Source organism: Geotrypetes seraphini, chromosome 13, assembly GCF_902459505.1.
Source record: "Geotrypetes seraphini chromosome 13, aGeoSer1.1, whole genome shotgun sequence".
NCBI classification, from domain to species: Eukaryota; Metazoa; Chordata; class Amphibia; order Gymnophiona; family Dermophiidae; genus Geotrypetes; species Geotrypetes seraphini.
Window position 1 is genome coordinate 2,597,714 of NC_047096.1, and position 23,424 is coordinate 2,621,137.

The 23,424-nt window shown below is 42.1% G+C and overlaps 1 protein-coding gene across 2 annotated transcripts in view; it reads left to right on the forward strand.

Annotated features, from left to right (window-relative positions):
• The window catches only part of MDM4 (MDM4 regulator of p53), a 31,147-nt gene extending 7,978 nt beyond the window's left edge, over positions 1 to 23,169 (forward strand). The window contains exons 3-11 of one of the 2 annotated variants that reach the window (XM_033918141.1): positions 2,565 to 2,639; positions 6,420 to 6,553; positions 7,643 to 7,695; positions 10,931 to 10,998; positions 12,017 to 12,113; positions 14,630 to 14,784; positions 20,759 to 20,902; positions 21,162 to 21,245; positions 21,806 to 23,169. In XM_033918141.1, the coding sequence (XP_033774032.1) occupies positions 2,565 to 2,639; positions 6,420 to 6,553; positions 7,643 to 7,695; positions 10,931 to 10,998; positions 12,017 to 12,113; positions 14,630 to 14,784; positions 20,759 to 20,902; positions 21,162 to 21,245; positions 21,806 to 22,369 (1,374 nt within the window). In that variant the 3' untranslated portion in view covers positions 22,370 to 23,169. The remainder of the gene's footprint in view (positions 1 to 2,564; positions 2,640 to 6,419; positions 6,554 to 7,642; positions 7,696 to 10,930; positions 10,999 to 12,016; positions 12,114 to 14,629; positions 14,785 to 20,758; positions 20,903 to 21,161; positions 21,246 to 21,805) is intronic. The other variant, XM_033918139.1, reaches the window with a different exon arrangement.
• The last annotated feature ends 255 nt before the right edge of the window (positions 23,170 to 23,424 follow it).

Consider the following 23,424-nt stretch of genomic DNA (forward strand, 5'->3'; position numbering starts at 1 on the left):
TTTGCAAACTTTGAGAGAGCAGATAAGCCTGGTGATAACAAAGTTAATGAATTTAAATCTGATTGTGGGAGTTGTTCCAAAATAATTGAAAGTTTCAACCGTGAAACCTTTAATTAAGGATATGTCAGTAGGGCCAGCTGAGGTTAAGAACTACTGTTCTAGCAAAAATACTTGCAAAAATAGTATATTTTCAATTAGATCAGTTTACCCAGCAAAATGAGTTGTTGGATTCTCAGCAGTATGCGTTTCGTATGAAGTATAGCATTGCTAGCTTCATTATCAGATGGGGTTTGATCAGGGAAGATATCACTGGATATCTCCGCAGCTTTTGATACGCTTGATCATGAAATACTGCTTAGGAGACTTGGAATATGGGCTGGTTAAGACAGTTTTTGCATGTTTGATGTCATTTTTGTGTGATTTCAGGTGGGTGGTGTATGCGAATGGAAAGCTATCTTCTCAGAGAGAGGTGCGAATAGGGGACCCTCAAGGATCTTTACTATCGGCGGGACTTTTCAATTTATATCTCTTCCTGCTTTGCAAATTATTTTAGAACCTGGCAGCATCATATTGAGAGATGCTGACAATTTGTTAATCTTTTTTCTAACAACGGCTTGTTAAGCAATGATCAACAGCGCATAATGAAGGAGGTAAAGAAACTGGATGAACGGAAATAGATTAATGTTAAACATCAATAAGACGAAAATGATGTACCTGGCCAGATCCTCAGTAAAGATTTTAGATTCGGTTGTGCGGTATTTGACTCAAAGCTAACGTTCAGACAGCACATGCTGATATTGTTTGTTCAAAAAATTCATTACTTGATTGATGACTATGTCATAATTGTATTTTTCACTACTGAAATATTGTACTGCTTATCACTGGAGTGTCCAGTCCTCTTTATTCTGTGAACCGCCTAGAACTTTTTGGGTGTTGGCGGTATAGAAGACTAAAGTTGTTATTATTATTGCTAAAGAAAGTTTATTATAAACTAAGCTTGTTGAGTAGGTTTTATCACTACTTCTCCTGGAATGATTTGTTTTGTCTACTATGACTATTGTAACATTGGTTTGCTGGGCGTACCATCTACCATTTTACCCTCCTTGCAGGTGTCAGAACACTATTTAGGCTGAGAAGTAGCGATCATGTTTCAAAGTACTACCTTAAGCTTTATTGGCTTAAGATGGAATATAGGATTAAAATTTAAACTGCTGGTGCTCGTTTCCTAGAGTGTGAAAGGTTTATCACCTAAATACTTAGTCACTTGCATTTCTCCCCATCTTCCATTGCCAAGCCTGCGGTCGGCTACACACTTAGATCTGTCAATACCTACCAGGAAAGATTTAAGACGCCAAACAGTAAATTTTACCCGGCAGCCCTTCAGCAATATCGTTTATAAAAATGTTAAAAAGAGGAGGCCCAAGAACAGAACATTGGGGCACACCAAAGAATGATCCCCATTGACCACTACCCTCTGTCTTCCACTCACCAGTTCTTGTCCCATCCCGAGGGCACTCAGTTCATTTATTAGATGACTGTGGTACACTGCCAAAGGCTTTTCTAAAATCTAAATACACCATACAATCTCTCCTCTGCCCTATCTTTACCAGCCCTACCACTCTCTTACACTACCAAACCAGAATGAATATTCTATCTCTGACCAATTCCTCACCCCTCATAATGGATGCTTCTCGTCTGAAATGTACCCACAGCACAATCAACCACCTTACAACCACTTCTCCTACCATACTCCCATTTGCTCGCCTTAAGGAGCTTGCCCAAGGACCTTCTCCTTGGGCACACACCACTGCATTAAAGGCACTGCTGCTTATGTCAGGCAATCACAAGACTGCTCAGTCTGCTGTCTCTCAGCCCTCCTCCCAAAGTGCCAGCGGGACACTGAATCTGTGGAGAAACACACAGCATACAATCACATAAAGTAGAATGCTCCCATCTATGATATCTAATTCATCTCCTCTCAGATTTTTTTAACTTGTGAACTTTCTGCTGAGTCACTTAAAAGGCAAATTATTTTCCTTTTCCATATGGTTATTTCTCAATTCTGGTCTTTCTCATGGTTTAAGATAATAAACAAAGTGAACTTTCCTGGAATCATTGGCTACTGAAGCCAGTTGTATATATAAAATCTTCATTAATGATGTTGGAAGAATAATTCAGGGCAAAATAAGTAAAGTACATTAAACGGGTTGATCATACTGGAAATGGCAGAAGCACAAATGGAGACCTGAAAAATGGGAGAAAAGATGCTTTTACAACTTGTCCTCGGACCACAGACTTTGTGCTTTGTGACTCTAGAGACCCTGACATACAGAGCACTGCAGACCTTGTAATGAGGACTCTAGGGACCCCTGTATGAGGGATCCTGACACACAGAGAGCACATGCATCCTCGATAATCTGTAGCGTGGAGGAAGACCACCACTGGTAGTTGCCAGGTTGCTTTTCCATCCTTTTTAATCATGATTTATGTCAGTAAACCCAGAGCAGGAGCTGTAAAAGGTTCTCTGTATGTTGTTTGAATATGCTTTCCTGCTTGTTTTGTAGGTACAACCAAAACTGCCACTTCTGAAGGTGCTGTGGGCAGCTGGTGCACGAGGAGAAACATTCACATTGAAGGAGGTAAGAGGAGAGTGATAGGGGCAGGAAAGGGAAGAGGTGGGGCAGAGGGGAGTGGAATGGGAAGGATATCAGATGCACTCCCCCTCCAGTAGCCAATCAAAAATACGTTATTTTTGCTGCATTTTAATCGCGTTTAGGTTTTTTACATTTCCAAAAGTTGACAGTAACTTGACTTTTCACTTGTAAAACTATTTATTTTTAGTATTTATATACCACTTATAACCTAAGTGGTGTACATTCGGGTACTCAAGCATTTTGCCCTATCTGTCCTGGCTTGCTCACACTCTGTGTAATGTACCTGAGGCAATGGGGGATTAAATGACTTGCCAAGGGTCACAAGGAGCAGTATGGGATTTGAATACACAACCTCAGGATGCTAAGAGGCTGTGGCTCTAACCACTGCACCACACACTCCCCACAGTAGGATGAAGATCTGGGTATGACTCCAGGGGCTTGAATTTCAGTAGTGGTTGACACAGACAATTAGAAACAGAGAAGAGAGCGATAATGAAAAGTATCCATAATGACACCCTCGGGTACTTCTGTGACGTGTCTGCTTGTAATTGAAACAATGCATTTAGTCTTGCTTATTGCCTAATTCAAACTACCCAGAGATATGTCTGCTTTCTCTGTAAATAATTTATCACTTGGTTGATTTATTTATTAGGATTTATTTACCACCTTTTAGAAGGAATGTACGAACAGCAAGAATAAGTCAAGCATAAGGGATAGGACAATTACAGCAATTTAAAAAAAATTCAGATTACAATACAAAGTATGGCATAGGACATTATATTACAGTGTCAACACAATGCACAATAAAATCTGCTTATAGACAGCACAGGGTGTAAACAAAGAAGAAGTATGTAGATAGAAGAGAGGGAGTAATAGAGGTTAGAAGATAGGGGACTAATTTGAAGAAAGTTGCAGACTGGATAAACATGTCCTGCTATAGTAGGTGCAGCTTATATCCCTGGGATTCGCATAGATTTCATGGAGGTGTGTCCTAGGCATAGTTTGGGAAGACTGAGAATTAATTATTGGACAGAAAACAGAGGGTAGAGTTAAATGGCCATTTTTCTCAACGGAGGAGGGTGAAAAGTGGACTCCGAATGGCTCTTTACTGGGACTGGTGCTATTTAATATATTTATAAATGGTCTTGAAAGTGGAACAACAATTGAGGGAATTAAATTTGCCGATAACACAAAATTATTCAAAGTTGTCAAAACATACGAGGACTGTGAAAAATTGCAGGAAGACCTTAGAAAATTGGAAGGGTGGGCGTCCAAATGGCAGATGATATTTAATGTGGACAAATGCAAAGTTCTGCACATTGGAAAAAATAATCCATGTCATAATTACTGGATGCTAGGGTCCACCTTTAGGGGTCACCTCAGCACCCAAGAAAAAGATCTGAGTGTTATTGGGCGAAAGGTTTTGGAATACGGCAGCCAAAAAAGCAAACAGGATGCTAGAAATTATTAGGAAAGAGATGGCAAATAAAACTAAGAATATTATAATACCTCTTATCACACCATGGTGTGTACTTGTGACTTGGATTAGCCTGTGAAGACAGGATACTGGGCTAGATGTACCATTGGTCTGACCCAGTAAGGCTATTTATGTTCTCACTGTAGCTCAAAAAAGATATAGCAGAACTAGAAAAGGTTCAAAGAAGAGCGACCAGTATGATAAAGGAGATGGAACACCCCTTGTATGAGGAAAGACTAAAGAGAATAGGGTTCTTCAGCTTGGAAAAGAGACGGGTTTTAGATGATATTTTGTTCATCTTACTAAGATACACACTGTTGATTGTTTCTGCAAAAATTTCAATAAAAACAAAAATAAAGTTTCAAGTACTAACTTCCTAGGCTTTGAGGAAAGCTGGATGATCTTCTCTAACACTTCTGTAGAAGGGGTTTGAAATGTCTTAGTCCCTGTGTTTTTCTCCTATCCCAAGAAGGATTTTGATCTCATGCTCATCTTTGAATCCTTCAAAAACAATTAAAAGGGGCATTGTAACTATTTCTTCAGCTTGGACAAATTTTTGAATTACTGTACATGCTTTTGCTGAGTTTCTTCTATCCTCAGCAACAGAAGTTTTGTTAGATCAGTTGCAGCCTTTCTTTTTTTAAGATGGTTTTGTCATTCCTTGATATTCAAATTCTTCTATTTCACTACATTCTTGTCAAAGAAGATAAGGAATATTCAGTTCTTTGTTGTGTCTATTAGTTTATTTTAGGATATTTGAAGATTCAACATTTTTGGAAGACAAGCAGATTATTTTCAGTCTTTTTTTCTTAAGCACATGATGTATACCCATGATGATGCTAAGGTGGCTTGAGAAATAGCCCCTAAGCCTGTGCACTAGGGTTTCCGAGGCCTATAGCTTTGACTATTGCACTGAGGTTTATTTATTTATTTAGATTTTTATCCCGTCCTCCCAGTAGCTCAGAACGATTTACAAGTAAACATTCACAATGGAGTGAATTGGACATACAAGATTATACAGTAGATTTAAAAACTTGGACATCAAAATGTTTAAATGGGCTTTTTGCTTATTTGATTAACCATTCTTGCAACCCACCATTTCCAGAAAAGGAATAGAGGGATATTTATTATTGGTATTGATGAGGCAAGGGACATGAATTATTAGAAATAAGTTCTTGATGAGCTGGTGTTTGCTATTCATGGAACAGGTGATAAGGAGGCCCAGCTTGAGATTGGAGATAGTAGGATGAAGGGGGTAGCAGTACCCAATAATGGAATGTATCTAAGAAATCTGAGGGTGATTCAAAGGCCATACTAGAGCCTGTACTCATAGGCAGCAACCAAAAAAACCCGAGAATTGGTACAACCAGGCACATAATGAGAAGACTGTGCCTGAATTCAAGAGAGCCTGGGATAGACATGTGGGATCTCTCAGGGAGAGAAAGAGATAATGGTTACTGCAGATGGGCCGACTGGATGGGCCAGTTGGCCTTTATCTGCCATCATGTTTCTATGTAAATAAGCCAAAAAGAGTAGATGTGGAATGGAAGGACAACATAATGCTTGAGTACCTGAATAAATTCATGTAAACCGTTCTGAGCTCCCCTGGGAGAACGGTATAGAAAATTGAATAAAATAAAAAAAAAATAAATAAAAAATGCTAGATGGTGTGCACAAAGGAGCACGGCCTGCTGCTTGTCTGTGCACTTATATGGCATGTACCGCTATAGGTATTAAGTTTAAAGTACTTCCAACAGAGGCAGGGCTAGCAGTCGGGTTCCTGCTGCATTGGCAGCAGGCCAGGAGCAAGGATGCAGGATTATCCTAGGTTTTGATTTGATTTTAATACTCGATACACCACTCCAAACCAAGGTGTTAAAGCAGTTTACAATTCTAAAAATATCTCCTCATACAATAACAATTACCATTACAATATGTGAACCCTCACATCTATACAACCCATCCCCAAAATACAATAAGATAGTAGTCATTCAGTTGTAACCCTCATTATCAAATCCGCAAAATACAGTGAAGAGTTGAGGTCAGCAGTAGAGATAGAGCCTCCTATGTTTGGACATAATCCACAGGACTAAGGGAGAGAAAATTGCAGGTAAAATCTAATTTCTCCATATTACTTTCTGCAGGTCTTGACAGTTTATAGAGGTATATGTATGTCTGTCTCCCTCTTTCTTCTCTTTGCCACCCCCGTCCACACATGCACGCATACCTGGCATGTCATGCCTTACCTTGGGCACCATGTAATACTGTTCATCTCTCTCTCTCTGTAGGTCATGCATTACCTGGGCCAGTACATAATACTAAAGCAGCTTTATGATAAACAGCAACAGCACATGGTTCACTGTGGAGATGATGAATTGGGCTTGCTACTTGGTATCCAGAGCTTTTCTGTGAAGGATCCAAGGTAAGACTTCTTTTAAATATCTTGAAAACTGGTTCTGTGATTTTCATTTGTCTTACCAAAAATAGTCTGACAGCACTGAAAGGAATCTTTTTCCTAATATTCTGTTTTGTAGAGGGAAGCTTGCAGAAACAGCTAACTTGAAATTGAGTAGCTTTTCCCTGTGTGAGGAGTAGAATGAAAGATGCTTCAAAATAAATTCTGACTATACAATGAACTGCTTGCAAAAGGAAAAAGCAAAATTAATGTGCTTTATAACTATAGTCTTCCTGTACTAAAAGTTTATGCACAAATTACAGTCAATTAAAAAACGGTTTAAAGGGTCCATTCTTCAGCATCTCTCCAGATCGGCACAGTTCACTGATGGGTAATAGCTCACCATGACCAGCAGATGGAGACTGAGCCAAACTTTTGGCTGTGGCTGTGCAGTCCCTAATACATTCAGTCTGTTCTCAGTCTCAGCAGGTGGTAGTAAGCTGTTCAAGTCTTCCCTGGTTTAGTGTAGGGCTGTTGGACATTGTTTAGTGGCCTTCTGTCCCTGTCTGGTGCCGGACTCGGTGGTTTACATACAGGTACTTCAAGCATTTTCCCTATCTGTCCTGGTGAGCTCACAATCTATCTAATGTAGCTGGGGCAGTGGAGGATTATGACTTGCCCAGGGTCACAGGGAGCAGTGCGGGATTTGAACCCACATTGTGAGGGTGCTGAGGCTGGAGCTCTAACCACTCTCCTCCAGGCTAAGTATGTTTTTGGTTATGGATTATTGTGAAAGGTTTTTTCAGAAATGGGTGTTCATAAGTATTTAAACAATATTTGAAGCCTATGAAGAGTTAGGTGAATCATGGGCAGAGTGGCTTGTGTGAAACCAGTCACCACTGCATGAAGATTGTAGCTGTGATGCTCATAATTACATATTGAGCGTTGAGTACATGTACAAGGTTTGGAAGTAATTGCTCCCGCCAGTAAGAAAAATTCTGAACTTAATCTGCTGGTTTTTAGGGTATCGGGTAGAATGTGATCTCATGTCACAGTTTAGCAGGCTGAAGAACGTGTGGTGAGTGATTTGGACTAAGACTTTTTACCCTCTTGCAGCCCTCTATATGACATGCTGAGAAAGAACCTAACAACCACAGCAGCAGGTGCAGGTAGGTTTCCTGGTCTCTGGGGACTTTGTTTAGTGCTGGATTTTGTGGCATAGTGTTAGGGGGGGGGAATGTTGAATTGTTGGACTAACTTAATGTATGAAGAGATTTCCTCTCCTCCCTGTTGAAGTGGTGGCCTGCCTGCTCTCAGACTCTACTATTTTGACTTGGAATGTTTGTGTATTTGCATGATTTAGCTTGGTACTGAATCTATTCAATGAGTTTTTATGTATCTGCATTTTGAATTGGAGTGTATGACTTAAACAAGCTCTTGGTAGGTCCTGCCATCTTGAATCAACAAAAAGCCCAAACGTGCTTCTCTGTGGCATCTCTCACTACATGATAGTGAACATTATTTTAGGGTCTGGTCATGTGATAGACTTTGTATCTGAGAACCCAAAAATTCTGGACTAATCTATGACGAGTTATGAATAGTCTGAAAGATGGGATGTAAATGAATGCATCTTTCTTAGGGGATGGAGATTTTATGTTGAGAAAAATGCACCGTCATCTCTAAATACCTGGAAAAAGTCACATCCCAAACGAACAAGGCCCATCACAGAGGCATGTGTAAAGTGTAGGAGTTGGATAAAGACTAGAGTCGCTCTGGTGTTAGTGCAGCTTCCCCCAGGGCACACAATTTTATGCATTTTATGACACTAGTGGCCAAAATTGTGGAAACACCTAGCATTTTAGGCATTCCGCTTTACAAAAAGCGTGGCTATAACATCATAATTAAGAAATAAATTACATTACATTACATTACATAATTGTATTTGATGCACATATTTTCAACTAATAAAAGAAACTACTGTAATCACTTAACAGGACCAGCATAATATTTAGCCCATTTCATAAAAATAAAGCTGTTCATAAGCTTACCCAAGCTAATAATGATGATTTGTACAGTAGTAGTGTGTTTGATATCCTTTAGCCTTGGTTACAGCCTCGCATCTTCTTGGCAGGCTGTCCACAAGGTGTTATTAGGTGGAATCAGCTCATGTTTTTAGGACGTTCACTTTGCTGCTAATTTTCTCTTTAATCTGGCCCAGAAGTGAGATCTGGGCCATTTCCTGGCTAGTCCAGCAACTCAGCCTTGTTCTCAGGTGAGGCATTTCTTGGCTGTGTGGCATGGGGCGCCATCCTGATGAAAAATGAATGGTCAGTTGCCCCAAAGATGTGTCTGGCTGAGGATAGGACCTTGGGCTGAAGGACTTCCTTTATGTATTTGTCGGCATTTATCATTCCCATCAAACAGCTGCAATTGTCCCACACCATCACAGTCAGAGGATGCATCATGAAAGCAGTACTACATTCTGGTCACCGATGAACATAGCGGACACCATCACTGCCAAATGAGGAGATTTGGATCTCATCGCTACACAACATCTTTTTCCACTGCTCTGTGATCCAGCTGGCATGCTCATTAGCCCAGTTCAGACATTTAGGATGCTGAATTCTGTTGAGGAAGGGCTTTTTCCTGGAAATTTTTGCTCGCAGGCCTGCTTTCACCAGTCTCTAGTGAACTGTCTAGCCTGACACCAACACCCCTGTGTTGGCCAGCGACAGTTAATTTCTGATTCTGTAGAGCCATTCTTACTGTCTGAGGTGTTGTAATCTTTTTCCGGCCCCTTCAGCCGGCTGGTGACGCACCTTGACTGCAATCTCCCAGTAACTGTAGCCTGCTTTTCTTAAGGTTATAGCTGTTGTTCTCTTTTTAGGCGATCAGTCAAGTCTCTTCTGCAAAATTTAGCATTGAGCTGTAATTTTAGTGTGCAGTATTAAGACAATTAATAGTCATCTAATGCAATTAAATCACAATTAATGAAAAATAGCAATTCAAATTTTGTCATATTACACAACAGGCCTTTAGACAACATCCACAAGCCGTGACAACATCAGAGCATCAAAACGAAACACACAAACAACCAATCGTATTGTATGTGCTCAAAATCTAAGCAATACATATCAAAAGAAACCTTTTTTATGTCAAATCACTAAAAGTCATTCCTAACCACAAAATAAAATTACTTCACAAATATTACCAGTAATGTTTATAAACAATCAAAGAATGTTTATAAATATCATACATTGCAGGATTACGTTGCAACAACACTTCTCTGTATTGGTTCAGTCAATTATCTTGTCAAGGTTGGATTATTGTAACTCAGTGTATCTGGGTCTCTCAAAGGTCAGTCTGCAGAGACTTCAATTGATACACACTACCGCTGCCAAACTCATTTGTGGTACGAGTAAATTTGATCACGTAACCCCATTGCTCAAGGAATTACATTGGCTTCCATTGTATCTTAGAATTCAATTTAAGTGCGTTTGTATTGCATTCAAAATTCTCTTTGGCATTTTTATTACTTTGATTCCTTTAGATTGGAATGTACACAGATCTCATCTCGCTAGGAGGTCAACTAAATTAAAACTTACATTTCCTTCCTTCAAGAGATTCAGCCACTCTTTCATTTTCAAACTAACCGAGCTCTGGAATGAGTTACCGCTTTCACTTAGAAGTCTAGGCCCCTTTGTTTTATTTCAGAAAGCTCTGAAAACGTTCTTGTTTACTAAACACTTTGGAAACTAAGCCATTCTAGATGACATTCTTCTTCTATATTTATGTACCATACTTACTTTATTGTAAACCGAGTCGAGCACCTTTCATTTTAGTTTAGATTAAATAAGTAACTGGAGCAACAGTTGAATGAAATTCTGAAATCTCAAAAAAACTCAGTGTTTCCACAATTTTGGCCACTCGTGTGTATGCACATCTCAAATATTTCCTCATTTGGTGGGCTGAATGCTAAGTTTAGGTCTGTTCAAGCTGTGCATCTTTTACTGACCGTGTACTCTTTTCTAAATTATAATGGGTGAAGATGACTTGTTTTTGTGTGTGTGTGTTTTGTTTGTTTGTTTGTTTACTGCAGTGTAATTTAGAGCAAGGCACGTAAATTGATACAAGAAGGAGAGTGTGTGTTTGCGTGTATAAATGCAAAATGCCCCACCCTTCACGTGTGTGTGTGTGTGTGTGTGTGTGTGTGTGTGCGCGCGCATGTTACAGCATCCAGACAGGCTTGGCAAGATCTACTTGTTAGCACCTTAGTGTGCTGATAAGAAAGGACGGCTCCAAGAGTGCTAAGCCTGGCTTGGGTGCTTGAAGTGACCCCCCCCTTTGTGTTGTGAGAATGCTTATTACCTGGGAAGGTTTCTTTTTCTTTTACTTGCAATCTAGGTGCTGCCCAGGTGCTTTCTGTCGCAAAGGATCAGAGCATCGATAGCCCCTGCCAGGACCAGCCGAAGGTAAAACAGGTCTTTTTGTATCCTTGTACAGAGTGGCCCCTTCTCTGTACCTGCCCATCCTGGACTTCCAGAGCTCTTTATCAGCTCCAATGTAGCACACCTGCAAAGCTCTCTGGAGTCCACAGAGCAGGAACAGAGCTGACCCTTCTCTGTTCTCTTTTTGTGAGAGATCTCTTCTCTGTCACTTGCCTTTTCATTGGGATGTAGCTCTTCCTTCTCTCAGTGCCTCTGAATTGTACCTGCCCTGTAGGCGCACGCGGGGGAGGGGGGTTACAGGTCATACTGCCAATGTGTGAAATATGCATCAGCAGCCCTAGGCAGGTAGAAATTCCCTCATGCATTTTTTCATCCTGGAAAGCAGTTGTTGGCCTTCATCTGTCTTATTCTGAAGAATTCAATGTTTTTCTTGACTTATAAATCCAGGAATGCCCAAACTATTCAAAATTAAGAGAAAAATTAGCTACCAAACACGCAGCACAATTTAGTGCTGAGCAGAAATCTGGGCACCACAAATTCTGTACACCTGCAGTATGCAGAAAGGTCGCATGGTTTCCTTGAGTGATGGCAAATACTCAATGTTTCTTAAAATGCCCAGTATACTGAAACATTCTGCTCCAACATAGGGCATTTCTACCTCTATTACTCCCAGGGCTGCTGAGGAAGGGTTGAATTTAACACACTATCTTGGTAGGAAATCCAATAAATAGGCTACAACTTGTGTATTGGCAAATACTTCAGCTGGGGTTCTGGAGGTTTTTGCAAAACTCATTAAATAAGAAGTCATTTCTCAAGAAATTACATGAGCTATTTATGGACTTTTGGCCTTTTTATTTCTTCCTCGGTTTCCATTCTCTGGAATTTGTCTCTGTGTGGTTTGAAGAGGTAATGGCTAGACAAAAGCCTTGCTGTATCTCTGCTGTGGTGCAGGAGCTGGTGCTCTGGAGTGGAACTGCTACATCCCCTTTTTTTGTTTAGAGTATGGTTTTGCTAATATCCCCCTTCCCTTTCTTTCCAACAGAGAGCATTTCAGGGAGGAATCCCTTCCTTGGGAATAGAGAATGAAAATGCTGTAGTGGTGTCTACCTCACCGCTCAAATGCCAGATTTCTGAAGATGGTAAGTGTAGGGAACACGGAATCGCCTCAAAGCAACCACATAGCAAGTTCAGTCTGGTGGGCTGTGTTGACAATATCCACTAAAAACTGTCTTTCTGACAGACAACAAGTATACTGATAAACCAAAGTCCTATTGGAAATGAAGGGAATAATGAAGTTAGGTCTGTCTGCCAGGGATCTAGGAGGTTTAATGTTCAGGCAGCAGTAGCCATTTACCATAGAAACATGATGGCAGATAAAGGCCAAATGGCCCATCTAGTCTGCCCATCCACAGTAACCATTATCTCTTTCTCTCTCCAAGAGAATGTACCTATCCCAGGCCCTTTTGAATTCAGACACAGTCTCTGTCCCACCACCTCTTCTGGGAGACTGTTCCATGCATCTTCCATCCTTACTATGCAGAGTTTCCTTTCAAATGAAAGAGATTCAACTCTTGCACATTTACATTACGTAGGTATTTAAACATCTCTATCATATCTCCCCTCTCACGCCTTTCCTCCAAAGTCTACAGATTGAGATCTTTAAGTCTGTCCCCATACGCCTTATAATGAAGGATACAAATATTTGTGGGTCAATAAAGGAAGGGAGGGGAAATAGGTGGGAGATCTCCATGTGGTCATCAGACCTAGACAAATGAGATGCATCAAAAACTGGCCTATGAGGGGGAGAGATTCTGACTAGTGGTCATGCTGTTTTGCAGGCAGCTGGGATATATTCTTAGCCAGTGTTTTGTTTTTTTATTAATATAAAGATGGGTGCTAGTGCTTAGAGAGCTCCTGTTAAAAGGGATAGCTTCTTGAGATGGCTTGGGGAAATCCATTGCTTATTCCTAGAATAAGCAGCATAAAATCTGTTTTCATGTTTGGGGATCTTGCCAGGTACTTGTGACTTGGGTTGGCCACTGTTGGAAACAGGATGCTGGGCTTGATGGACCTTCGGTCTGACCCAGTTTGGCCTTGCTGCCTGCCATAAAGTTCTAATGTAAGGCTGCAGAGTTCAGTCACGGTATGACTTACTTGAGGAACAGTCTGAAATTAGGCAGCTAAGATTTAATGCAAGGTCATGCATTTGGGCTTCAAAACCCCGAGGGAACGGTACATTTTAGGGTGTGAAGAACTTTTGTTGACGAAAAAGAGCAGGATTTGAATGTGATAGTATGTGTTGATTGTAAAGTGGCCAAACAGTTTGAAAAGGCAATGACGAAAGGTAGAAGGATGCTAAGGTGCATAGGGAGAGGAAAAAAGGAGCTATTGATGCCCCTATATAAGACTGGTGAGACCTCATTTAGAATATCGTGCGTTTCTGGAGGCTACACTTTCAAAAAGTGGTCTTCGTCATAAGGCGTATGGAGACAGACTTAAATATCTCAATCTGTAGACTTTGGAGGAAAGGCAGGAGAGGGGAGATATGATTGAGATGTTTAAATACCTACGTGATGTAAAAATGCCTGAGTCGAGTCTTTCATTTGAAAGGAAGCTCTGGCATGAGAGGTGATAGGCTCAAGAGTAATCTAAGTAGATGCATGGAACAGTCTCCCGGAAGAGGTGGTGGAGACACACTGTCTGAATTCAAGAAAGCATGGGATAGACATGTGAGGTCTCTTAGAGAGAGATAATGGTTACTGCGGATGGGCCATTATCTGCCATCATGTTTCTATGACAGTTGATGTCATAATTCCACAGAGAGGCTAATTCCTAAGATGTTATCCTAAATTTATAGACTTAAATTCCTGCTAAAAACTTTTTTTGTAATCAAAAACCTTTATTTGGAGCAGTCTATATATTATATAAACTATTGTGCAAGATCATAACTGCATTAGTTACAGTACAAAAAAAGAAATAGAGTAGCCGCCCCCACTCCCCAAGGCTACCTTACAATCCCTGGTGGTAGGCTACCCAACATCCAAAAAGAACTTAAGTGAAATTAGTTGAATGTAAATATTAATACCTTTTGAATAAGGGAGAAAAAGATCTCAGAAACTGCTAGTCAAAATAACCTTTTGAACGAAACCAAAAGTGGCAGAAAAAGGATTTGAGGCCAGTTTTGGCACTAAAACCAAAACTGAAATTTGGCAGCCTGTAATGAGAATGATCTGAGCAAGCTCAAAGTGTTCTTGATTGCTCCTGAAGCTAATCCATTTTTTAACTGGCTAAACTTGTTCATCCTGTGAGTTTCATAACATTAAATTTAGCTTAACTGCAAAAGTTAACTAGTTAAGAATACTGCAGTCAAGCCTCAAAACATGTAACAGGGTCCTGCAGTGGAAGAGTGTATCAAACCCCTGTTCAGACTTCTACAGAATGATAAATATTTGCAGCAGTTGCCTTAGTCTGTCAGCAGATTCCAACAGTGCTTGTGTTCTTTTGGACTTCAGATTTGGTGGGTTCTAATTAAATTTAGAAAGTACTTAGTGTGGCACAATTGTGAGAGACTCGTGCTGCCCACACTCGTAGCCATTTAGACAGTTTAAGAAAGTGAAAGGTGGTTCCTGAACAGGCTTCCTTTTGCTTAATTTAGATGATGACCTGATGCAGCCTCAGAGGAAGCAACCTCAACTAGACTTGGTATTTGAAGAGTGGGATGTGGCTGGTCTGCCCTGGTGGTTTGTTGGCAACCTAAGAAATAATTATGAGCCCTTGAGTAATGGGTCAACGGACATCCCAACAAACCAGGTACAGCATTTTGTTTATTTTAAAAGCTTGGAATGTCGCCCAGCCTTCTTGGATCAGGGCTGTTGACAATTTAAAAGAAAATGTACTCCATATATTAAATAGGAAAGACCACTTCACACATACCAAAGAAACATACATAGTAGCAAGATATAGGTACACAACCTTTATACTCCTATATTGGAGTTGTTATACTACAGGCAGTCCCCATTTTACAAACATCCGACTTCCGTCGGACTCGCACTTATGAATGGGGGTTCTCGTTAACCCTACGGTGTCCAAACACCCCCCTCCCTCCCTCCATTCTGTGTCCCAGGTTCGTGCCCCCCTCCCACGGGTATTTTCTTCTGGCCAGCTCCCTCCTTCCAGCCGCAGTCATTTCTCTTGACAAAAGCCACAAGCAGTGACTCCTATGCGCAGCTCCTACAGCTGACCAAGAAGCCTTCCCTATGACAGATGGAAGGCTTAGGATGCCATGGATATAGTTAAGGGGAATGGTTAATTTCCGGCTAGGTTGGTGGGCAGTGGGGAATGGGGTTATGGATTGAAGGCTAATGATTTAGATGTATTTAAAACTAGTTGATGTTTTCGGAGCCACTCGGTACATTTTCTAATCCCCTTTGGAAATCAGATAAATCCAAAGTAGTAGGAGAAATTTTTGCCAGGATTAAAATGTTATCTGCATAAGAGTCGACATTTTAAGCCCTGCTCTTACTTTAAAGATATTAGGGGGCTTAAAAAGATGTAAAAAGTGATGATAACGCTGAGCCTTGAGGAACTCCACAAACCCCAGGTGTCTCCTCTGAGGTATCAACTCCTTGATGAACTAGGAAGGTTCTGCCCAACAGGAATGATTTAAACCATGTTAAAGCAACTCCTGTAATTCCATTGAATTGAAATCTAGTTGATCAACAAGGTCAAATACTGCTGTTAGATCTAGTGAAACTGCTAGTACTATCTGGTCCCCTATCAAGAGTTTCCCAGATGTCACTAAGCACTGATTGTCTGACATGTATCACAACCTTTTTCTGATTGTTTTGCTGGCAAGCAGAGGTTTGAGATGGGTCTATCATATTGCACATCAATACAATTGACACGTTGCTTTAAAGTTGGTCTTATGCTAGCACATTTCCAGCATTTGGGCATAACCCATTCAACCAAGCTGCCATTTACCATCGAAAGCAATATCGCATTTAGAATTAAAGATCTAAGTCATAGGGACTGGGTCCAAACTTAAATACGAGTGCTTCTTTAGCTGAGGGCTCCAGACCGGCATAGAAACGCATGGTTTATGCTCCTCTGCCAGCAGGTGGCGTGGTAAGATTGTGCAATCTGTTTGTTTTGGGCCTGTTCTGAATTTTTCTGCTCCCTTTTGCCGTCTGGATAGAGTTTGGGGGGCCCCTCTTGGGGGTCCTACTGACCTTTGGGGGTGCCACACTCAAAGGGGTCAAGTCCCTTCCCCATTTCCCCCACCTCCCCCAGGTTTTCTGTGTTTAGAGGAACCTCAACTGTACACTTTGCCACCAATGCTGGCACTGACCAGTTTAGAGTGCTATGTGGGCTCTAACTTGATACAGTTGGTGAGCTGTGAGAAGTTAAAAAAAAAGACAAGAAATAAACGGGGCATAAAGTGGTCCTGAGGCCACCGTTTCTGTATGGTGTCGTGCATGGGTTTTTGGCACATTCAGTATGGGCACTTCTAAAAAGCAGAACAATAATAATAATAAGAATTTTATATACCGCCAAAGCCATGGTAGTTCGAGGCAGTTTACAACAAGAAGAGCTGGACAATCAGCGAAAATAATTACAATGACGTCGAGTACAATTGGAGAAGGGTGGATACAAGTTGAGTGGGAGTAAGTCAGAGTGATAGACACAGAGTAGAGGCGTCGAGGACATGTCGGAAGTGTGCTTGGTAAGGTATTAAGAGGTCTTGGTTACAAATCAGTTGAACAGATTTGTTTTAACTAGTTTTCTAAAGTTGAGATAGGATGAGGCATTCTGTTGGCCTGCCTGGAAAGCTAGGGTCCTGCCCAGATATCTCTTGAATTGGCAGGCCTTTAATGTTGGGTGGCTAAACATATGTACCCTGCGAGTAGGCCTGGTGGAACAGTCCAAGTTGAAGTGGGAAACCAGAAATATGGGGGTCAAATCTTGAATGGATTTGAAGCATAGACAGGCAAATTTGAACAATACTCTTGCTTCCAGGGGCAGCCAGTGGAGTTTTTAGTAGTAGGGGGTTATATGTTCCCATTTTTTTATGCCAAAAATCAGTCGAACTGCCAAATTTTGTATGATTTGGAGTCTTTGGATGGTTTTCTTGAAGGACCCTAGTTAAATGATGTTGCAATAGTCGAGCAGGCTTAAAATGAAAGATTGCACCAGTAAGCGGAATGATGCTGCATCAAAGTACTTTCTGATGGTTCTTAGTTTCCACAATGTCGAGAAGCCTTTTCTAACCAGTAACTCAGTGTGAACATCTAGAGTGAGGTAGCGGTCCAGTGTTACCCCCCAAATTTGTATGGTGTCAGCAATAGGAAAGATCTGACCATTCAAGGAAATTGAAGTGTCTTATTTTGTCCGGACTCGCCAGGAAGAATTTGTTTTTTTCTGAGTTGAGTTTGAATACGGCCATCCATGATTCGATTTGCTTTAAAGTTGATGCCAGGTGATTCTTGGTCTCAGAAGTCAGGCTTGTTATGGGAAGAACTATGGTGATGTCGTCAGCATAGATATAAAATTTGACTTTTAAGCTTTGCAGTAGGTTCCCCAAAGGGGCTAGATAAATGTTAAACAGAGTGGGGGATAGGGGGGAGCCCTGCGGGACTCTGCATGGGTTTACCCAGCTGGTGGATTGATTGTTATCGCTATAGACTCTGTACGAACGTGTAGTCAAGAAACCTCAAAACCATTTTAATACATTACCTGAGAGACCAATTGATTCCAAACAGTCAACTAGGATGGTATGATCGACTAAATCAAAGGAGCTACTTAAGTCTAGCTGCAGGATTAGTGCGCTTGTACCCTGGCTGAATAAGTTCAGAAGGGAATCTAGCAATGAAGCAGTAACTGTTTCCATGCTGAACCTGGATCGAAAACCTGATTGGTTGTCATGTAGTATGTTATGTTTGTCCAGGTAAGTTACTACATTCTGGTTTACCAAACCTTCCATCAGTTTTACAAATATAGGAATGCTCACAATGGGTCTATAATTTGATGTCAGTTTCATAGATTCTTTGGGATTTTTTACAATTGTTGTGATTAAGATCTGACCTAATTCCTCGGGAAAAGTGCCCGACAATAAAAGAGAAGAGAGCCAATTGTGTAACTTGGCTTTGAAGGTGACTGGGGCAGCTTTCATGATGTTTGGTGGACAACAGTCTGATCTGCAGTAGGAATCAACGTATTTCGAGTAGAATTTGCAGAATTGTTGCCAGGTGGGGATAGAAAATTTGTTCCAGGACATGTCTACCCGAGGTTCTACTATGTATTGAGCCTTACAAGTGCGTATTATGTGGTCACCGAGCGGTGGATGCGGCTGGCGGGTGCATGAAATGTTCTGGCCGTCTCGAGGGAGCCCTGGCTTCTAGTGTCAGGCTCCCCTTCGCACGCATACCATTCGTCAGCGAGAGGCACTGGTGATGCCTGGGCCTTTCCTGCCACCTACACTGGGGGTTCCTCAGTGGTTGGCAGTCTGGCGGATTCTGGATTGCGGACTGCTAGGGTGGCTCCTAGCAGTGTTTGTGGTGGCAGGGTCGAGTTTGGCTTCGGTGCCACGTTTGTTTTCAGGTGACAGTTTAGTGATGGCGCTTCACTCAGTTTTTGATGGGAAATGCGTCCATTTTGGCCACGGTCTCAGGCAACCTTCCTCCTGTCTTGGAACAACAGGAACAGGTCTTAAAAGTGTCTTCTGCTCCCGGTATGATTTCTGGCTTGCCTCCAGGGTTGTTTGGCCCTGATTTTATGTTGGCCATGTGCAAAGCTTATTTACACGTGGTTGGGGGTCCTGCTTTGGTTCCGGGGGTTGCGGGGTCATCTTGGGGTTTTTTCCCTTCCACGGCTGCCCCCGTTCAGTCTCCTGCTACGGCTGCCTACTCCAGCCCTCTCAGCCATTGTTCAAGTGGCCACAAATGTCTTGGTATGAGAATTATTTTTTGTGGCTGATCCGTTTTCTCTGGATGAGGACTTGGATCTTGGGGAGGACCTTCCATATCTGTTAGGGGGTTTGGATGTGCTGGATGGAGATTTTTTTGGAGGTGACGGTTGGCGATGGCATGCCTGTTGTGTGCATTTTTCATTGGGAAGAGTTGCAGGAGCTCATACTTCAAATGTCTTCTGTTTTACATTTTGAAGAAGAAGCTAAGGACCCCCCTCATGTGGTGGACTCTTCTTTGAGGGATCCGGTCAGCATCCCGCTCTTTCCCTATGCATCAGGATGTTCGGGATGTAGTGTATGCTCAGTGGAATGTTCCGGACACGCCTTTTCATTTGGCGCAGTCCATGGCCAGACTCTATCCCATTCCTGATGGTGATAGAGAAGTTTTTAAGTCTCCTGTTGTGGATGCGGTGGTCTCGGCCAGTGGAAGGCAGCTTGACCCTGAGAGACCCTCAGGACCATAAGATGGAAGCTTTACTTAAACGCATTTTTGATCTGGCTGTCCAAGCAGCGATTTGTGGTGGTCTGGTAGCCCAGGCTTGTTTCCAATGGTCTGAAAAGGTTCTTGACCTGTGAGTCAGATGATTGGTCCTTAGTGGATCAGAAAGTAGTTAAGATTGAACCGGGAGCTTCTATCTCTCTGAGGCCATATATGATCTTTTGTGTGCCTCAACCAAGTCCATGGCTCTGGATGTAGCTGCCCGCCGTACCCTGTGGCTTCGGGGTTGGTTGGCAGATGCGGCATCTAAGGATAAGCTTAGTAAATTTCTCTTTCGGGGCTCCTTTCTCTTCGGGGTAGAGTTGGATATGCTAGTTCAAACCTTGACTGACTCCAAGATGCCTATGTTGCTGGAGGACTGACCTTGCCAGGCTTCACAAAGTGGTTCTGCCCGGGGTCGTTTGCATGAGTTTCGCAGGTTCTGGCTTGGCCGGGGTGCGACTTCTTTTCCTTCCAGGGGACATTTCTTTCAACGCATGCAATCCTTTCGGGGGGCCCGCCAGGAGGTCGTGACTCCTCTGGTGGCTCCTCCATCGCCTGTCCAGCCAATAGGGCATAGAATGAAGTTAAAAGGTGATAGTCTTAGGAGTAATCTAAAGAAATACTTTTTTACAGAAAGGGTGGTAGATGTGTGGAACAGTCTCCCGGAAGAGATGGTGGAGACAGAGACTGTGTCTGAATTCAAGAAAGCCTGGGATAGGCATGTGGGATCTCTCAGGAAGAGGAGGAGACAGTGAATGCTGCAGATGAGCAGACTGGATGGGCCATTTGGCCTTTATCTGCCATCATGTTGGTTTTTTTGGGGGGATGCTCTGCTTTCAGACAGGAATCCCAAGCGGGATCCATTACATGCACCCCTACCCTGATCAACTGTGACACGGAATAATCTTGCATGGTGGTTGCAACCCTTCTCGCTTTCCAGAAGCCTTCCACTCCTGGTCTCGGATTGGGTGATTCTGTCTACAGATGTGAGTTTAAAAGGCTGGGGAGCGGTGTGTATGACTGTCGCTGTTTTCTTACATTCTGCAAAGCGTGTGTTCTTAGGCACATTCTCTATAAGTTGTAAGTTATTGATTCTACAGCTTTGTGTTTTGATCCTGCAGTATGTTATTGACTCTGTAATGTACGTATCTCTGTTCCTGAAAACTCTGTGTATGGAGCCTTGTAACCCGTCCTGGGCTTCTATAAAAATGAATAAATAAATAAACATACCTGTGGGCAAGGGATTGGGGTGAGTTTGATGTGTCAAACAAACGAGCATAGGATACAGAGCAGTCACAGGCTTGAATGTATTTTCTTCCTCTCCATCTGGTCTCCTTTAGGATATAGACACTGCTGTTGTCTCGGACACCACAGATGACCTGTGGTTCCTGAATGAAAGCCAATCCGAGAAACTCAGTGTGGAGGTGAAAATGGAGAGTCATGATTCTGAAGAGGAAGAAGGAGAAGGAGCAGGTGACAAAAAGGTATGTCTGAAAGGGATGGAGACCAACAGTAGAGCACAGCTTTCAGGTGTCAGCTTCTAATAATTTCCTCTGAATCACATTTCCTGTTTCCAGTGCAGTGATGTAGAAGTCCTAGAGAACCTTGAAGGCCCTCATAGATTGCCTGTGTTAGTGCTATGATAGGGACCTTCATTGAGATGACAGAGATTCAGCAGGCCATTACTCATGGTGAACATGTTCTTCCACTTGGTGATGAATATGCCTGTCTTCTCCCTCACAGATGATAGAGGTTACGATTTATGAGGATGAGCTGGATGACACACAAGACTTAATTGATGTCGCTGATCCTGACATTAACTCAGAGGTACCTTTTTTGCTCTTTAACAGTGTTCTGCCTGTCATACATCTGAGATATTTAATAACCAAACTGTGGTGTCTGTGGTATCTTGGCAGAGAGAGTGCGTACTGTATGTCTGTCCAGTTTCTGTGAGGGGAGGAAGAGCCCATGGTTTGCTGCCAAGTGTCTGATTTAAAAGAAGCTGGAGGCCAGTGGGATCAAATGAATGAGAATAGACTGTCTTGTTACTTATGCCAAGTGCTGTAGACTACACGGAGAGGTTTTGCCATTATATTTACCTGTATTACCTTGCACTGCTTCTTTGGGTCTGACTGTCTTCAATGCTCAAGTCACGTGAGATGCTCAGAACCTGGTAATTACGCAATAGAGGGAGCTTCTTTTCTAATCTCTGGCCAGTAAAATGGTCCAGAAGGGTACTGAGCTTTTCAGGGGGCTAATTCCTTCAGTAACAGTGCTTTGACTCAAGAACTGGACTCAAGTTAAACAGTTCTGATGTGTACGAGTGCTTTTTAGCTCTTTTTTTTTCCCCCTCTCTCTTTCTTTCCCTTCTACCTTGTATTTCTTAGGACTCCTGGCAATGCACCAAGTGTAAGAAGTTTAATTCTCCAATAAAACGGTACTGCTTTCGCTGTTGGGCTTTGAGGAAAGACTGGTATGCAGACTGCCCCAAGCTGGTACACTCCCTCTCCACATCACATATCAGCTCCAAGCCACTCAAGAAGGACGATGACAAGGGAATTGATATCCCAGACTGCCGCAGGACCATCTCTGCTCCGGTCGTCCGGCCTACAGAGGAGAAACCCAGATTGACTCCTTGCACTTCCATTGAGTCACTGGACCTGGCACAGTCCACAGTTCTGTCACTTCCTGCTTCTGAGAACAAAGGCAGCAGGCAGAGTTCTAGGCAGCAGGCTTCAGAGCTGCAAAATGATATGTTGCAATCCAGCAAAGGGCTGCTGGAGCCCTGCAGACTCTGCAAGCGGAGACCACGCAATGGTAACATTATTCATGGAAGGACAGCTCACCTTGTCACCTGCTTCCTGTGTGCAAAAATGCTGCAGAGGGGCCAGCTTCCCTGTCCTGTTTGCAAAAAACAAATTCATATGGTGGTGAAAATATTTGTGGCATAGCAGAACTTCACCTTACCAGAATTTCTTTCTGCTGCTAGAGAGGCCAATTGCACAGGGATGCTGTAGATGTGAGAGCAGGTGACACTGATAGGAGAGAAGCACCAGAAATTATTGGCTCAAACTGAGCAATAATTTCACTCGATGAAGGATTTTTCTGCTTTTTTTCCTGGCAGTAGGGTTTGGGCTGGTTGATGGGGCTGACAGCATTGATATAACTGAAAGATCTTTAATGTTTCTCCTCTGTAAAGGGCCAGGCCTGCAAGCAGAGAGCTGTTGGTAGTATATGAGAAACCTCAGCAGTAATATAACTTGGGGGAGGGGAGGTGCAGGAAGCCTGATCAGCTATCAGCAAAGTCCTGGGCAGTACTTTTATTTTTGATAATAGGCAACCACTGCCCCCTTTTTGGCAGAAGGTTTCTTTCATTTAACCAAAGTGGAAAGCTCTCTGTTCTGGAGAGTGAGCAGACCAGACCTCTGTGTTTACAAAAACTACACATAAAATGTGTTTGTGTGAGCAAGGTCAAAAAAGACAATAAACTTTTCTCTGCTGTCCAAATGTGGTCGGCAATATCACTGCCTAAAGATGAGATCTTTGTCTCAAAGAGTGAAAAGCTTTGATTTGAATTTTTTTTGCACATACATGCATGCATCAATGCTGGAAAGCCACAGCATGAGATTCTTTTCCTCTCCGCTGGATGATTTCTTGAAAGAATCGTTGAAAAAGTAGTGCAATTGCTGTGTTAGTGCACAGTTTAAAAAAAAAAAAGTAATTCGAGACCTTTATTTTGAATTAGCTTTCAGAAGCTAACACCTGACTTGAGAAAGGGGGCTTTAACACCAGAAAACTATTAAAAATTGTGTGACATTAGCAAAATAAATAGATCCCAAGATCATTTTTATGTATAAACATTTGTTTCTATGCATTGGAAAAAAAACTTACCGTATATACTCGAATACCAAGATTTTGGGGCCAAAAAAGGGGGTCTCTGTTTATATTTGGACTAGTGCCTAGTGTCCACACGCCTCCCTTCCAGACATGTTGCGGGCCACCAGGT